Genomic DNA, 3,902 nt, shown 5'->3' with positions numbered 1-3,902 from the left:
ACTATATAGACTCTTTTAACATTTAATCCAGAAAACATGGTAACTATCAATACCATTCACCAAATCGCTAGCCTATCCGAGCAGGGTATACAAGTATCACTATACTGGATACCTTCTCATATAGGGATATCAACCTGTGACAACGTAGATAAGTTAGCAAAACAAGCACTTTCCCATGAAGAACCATATTATGCAATACCGCTATCTATCAGTCAAATGAAAAAAACGTGTTATCAGCTGTCTTCGAGATTATGAGGGCCAGGTATGGACCACTGAAAAATTGAAGAAAAGTGGACATGGTACCATCTGGCATTATGAAAGTATTGTCAGGTCATGTGATGCTGACAAACCATATAAATTCTACGATGGACTGTCTCGGAGACAGCAGGTCACGCTAACCAGGCTACGCATAGGGTATCAATACACTATACATTATGTGCAGGATGCAGTTTTGGAGGCAAAGCCAGTCACATATCACCAATGCAAAATGTGCAAGGCGCCCAAGTCGCATAATCTTACACATTACTTACTTTGTTGCTCAAAAACTGCATCCTATCGATCAAATAGCACTGTCCAGAGACCAGCACTCATTGATTATATTAATTTTATCATAGACACTGGTCTTGTCTTCGATATGATTAGAGATATAAAAGGTTTTTTACCAACTAGATGATATGTGAATAATGTATGCATAATGACACAGCCCTTCAGGCATGTAGAACTAATGTTTGACTAATAGCCCTTTACATAATTATAAGCATAGCCAGTTGGATAGATGCGGTAGCATCTTCCCCTGGCTTTTTACAGGGCATGTACACTGCTCTGTAAATAAATATTATCAAATCAAATCAAATCTCTCTCTCTCGAGAGAGAGAGAGAGAGAGAGAAAATTTTTAATTGCTGAAGATGCATTTTGTCCTCTGTTTTCAATAGATTCCGAACCCGGACCCAGAAGAAACAAAAGCAGGTCGCCTCACCGTCTATGACACTTGGGCCTTGCGGAAACCCGACCCCGTGGAATCGAACACTCCCCTTATGCAGTTTATAGGCTCCGGGAGTGATTATAAGGGATTCCAGCACAACCTGGGGATACCTTGTATGGACACGAGATACACTTATAGTAATGTGAGTATTTTTTATGTATTTTTGTTTTTGTTTTTCGTTGGATATATCTTTCCATTGGTAATTATTGCGGGATTTACGTTTTCTTTTGTTGATAATTTCTTGGGTTGATTTTCACTTTAGGACTTTTTCTTTGAAGGAAATGATGATGATGAAAATGATAATGATAATATAATGATAATGATTATGATAAAAAAATAATAATTTCATTTTGTCTCGCTCTCTCTCCCATCTTCCCCTCCCTCTCCTCCCTTTCTTCCCTTTCCCTCTCTCTTCCCCGTCCTCCCCGCCTCTCCCCTCTCTATCTTTTCCTTCCTCTTTTCTCCCTCCCTCTCCACTCCCCATCTCTCCCCTCCTCCCTCTCCTTCCCCTACCTGCTCTCCCTTTTCACTTTCCCATTCTTTTCCCTCTCCCCTCCCCCCTCCCTCTCTCTCTCTTTCTCTTTCTCTTTGTCTCTCTCTCTCTCTTTCTCTCTCTCTCTCTCTCTCTCTCTCTCTCTCTCTCTCTCTCTCTCTCTCTCTCTCTCTCTCGCCCACTCACTTCTTCTCTCTCACTCCCTCTACTCCCCCTACCTTCTCTTCTCCCTTCCCTCCCTCCCTCTCCCTCTCCCTCCCTCTCCCCTTCCCTCCCTCTCTCCCTCCTCTTCTCCCTTCCCTCCCTCTCCCTCCCTCCTCTTCTCCCTTCCCTCCCTCTCCCTCTCCCTCCCTCCCTCCCTCTCCCCCTCCCTCCCTCTCTCCCCTTCCCACCCCCACCCACCCCCACCCCTCAGCGCACCCTAGGCGAGCCCCAATACCACACCCTCTACGAGACCTTCGCCCTGGTGGACGAGATATACGACCGGGGTTTCCACTTCCACAAAGCGGTCACCGATCTCTGGGGTTTCGTGGCGCTGAGGCTTTCCGAACCCGAGGTATTGGGGGGTTTTGGGGGGGTTCCAGATTGGGGTTTCGGGGTGTGGGATGTGTGTGTGTGGTTGTGATGAGGTGGTGTGTGGTTGCAGGGTATGTGTATGGTATATATATATATATATATATATATATATATATATATATATATATATATATATATATATATATATATATGCATATCTGTATACGTGTGTGTGTGTGTGCGTGTGTGTGTGTGTGTGTGTGTGTGTGTGTGTGTGTGTATGTATGTGTGTGTGTGCGTGTGTGTGTGTGTGTGTGTGTGTGTGTGTGTGTGTGTGTGTGAGTGTGTGTGTGTGTCTATGTATGTATATATGTATATAAACATGTACATATATATTTATGCATATATGTATGCTCATATATGAATATATACCTATGTAAATAAACATATACATATAAATACACTTTATATATCCCTATAAATTTACGTATTTTCTTTTTTCTCTCTCTTTTCTCGCCTGATGACCCCGACCGCTGACCCCGTGATGACCCCAGATCCTGCCCTTCTCCCTCGGCGCCTACGCTACCTTCATCTCAAGAGCCTCAGCCAACATCTTAGAGAAATACGGTGACCTCATCGCTTCTCAGAATATAACGATGGGTAGGGTCAAGGTCAATAGAAAGTCCTTATATGGGCCTTGGGTATGGAGTTTAGGGGCAAGGTCAATAAAAAGTCCTTATATGGGCCTTGGGTATGGAATTTAGGGGCAAGGTCAATAGAAAGTCCTTATATGGGCCTTGGGTATGGAGTTTAGGGACAAGGTCAATAGAAAGTCCTTATATGGGCCTTGGGTATGGAGTTTAGGGGCAAGGTCAATAGAAAGTCCTTATATGGGCCTTGGGTATGGAGTTTAGGGGCAAGGTCAATAAAAAGTCCTTATATGGGCCTTGGGTATGGAGTTTAGGGACAAGGTCAGTAGAAAGTCCTTATATGGGCCTTGGGTATGGAGTTTAGGGACAAGGTCAGTAGAAAGTCCTTATATGGGCCTTGGGTATGGAGTTTAGGGGCAAGGTCAATAGAAAGTCCTTATATGGGCCTTGGGTATGGAGTTTAGGGGCAAGGTCAATAGAAAGTCCTTATATGGGCCTTGGGTATGGAGTTTAGGGGCAAGGTCAATAGAAAGTCCTTATATGGGGCTTGGGTATGGAGTTTAGGGACAAGGTCAGTAGAAAGTCCTTATATGGGGCTTGGGTATGGAGTTTAGGGGCAAGGTCAATAGAAAGTCCTTATATGGGCCTTGGGTATGGAGTTTAGGGGCAAGGTCAATAGAAAGTCCTTATATGGGGCTTGGGTATGGAGTTTAGGGACAAGGTCAATAGGAAGTCCTTATATGGGCCTTGGGTATGGAGTTTAGGGGCAAGGTCAATAGAAAGTCCTTATATGGGCCTTGGGTATGGAGTTTAGGGGCAAGGTCAATAGAAAGTCCTTATATGGGCCTTGGGTATGGAGTTTAGGGGCAAGGTCAATAGAAAGTCCTTATATGGGGCTTGGGTATGGAGTTTAGGGACAAGGTCAATAGGAAGTCCTTATATGGGCCTTGGGTATGGAGTTTAGGGGCAAGGTCAATAGAAAGTCCTTATATGGGCCTTGGGTATGGAGTTTAGGGGCAAGGTCAATAGAAAGTCCTTATATGGGCCTTGGGTATGGAGTTTAGGGGCAAGGTCAATAGAAAGTCCTTATATGGGCCTTGGGTATGGAGTTTAGGGACAAGGTCAATAGAAAGTCCTCATATGGGCCTTGGGTATGGAGTTTAGGGACAAGGTCAATAGAAAGTCCTTATATGGGCCTTGGGTATGGAGTTTAGGGTCAAGGTCAATAGAAAGTCCTTATATGGGCCTTGGGGATGGAGT

General features: G+C 44.3%; 1 protein-coding gene across 2 annotated transcripts in view; it reads left to right on the top strand.

Annotated features, from left to right (window-relative positions):
- Nucleotides 1-933: 933 nt before the first annotated feature.
- LOC138859345 (N-acetylated-alpha-linked acidic dipeptidase 2-like) overlaps nt 934-3,902 on the top strand; it is a gene marked incomplete at its 5' end in the record, with an annotated part of 11,481 nt that continues 8,512 nt past the window's right edge. For both annotated transcript variants that reach the window (XM_070114152.1, XM_070114156.1), the window contains 3 exon segments: nt 934-1,125; nt 1,892-2,032; nt 2,547-2,652. In XM_070114152.1, the coding sequence (XP_069970253.1) occupies nt 934-1,125; nt 1,892-2,032; nt 2,547-2,652 (439 nt within the window).

This window comes from Penaeus vannamei, chromosome 3 (assembly GCF_042767895.1).
Source record: "Penaeus vannamei isolate JL-2024 chromosome 3, ASM4276789v1, whole genome shotgun sequence".
Taxonomy (NCBI): Eukaryota; Metazoa; Arthropoda; class Malacostraca; order Decapoda; family Penaeidae; genus Penaeus; species Penaeus vannamei.
This window is presented reverse-complemented; position numbering and strand designations above follow the sequence as displayed.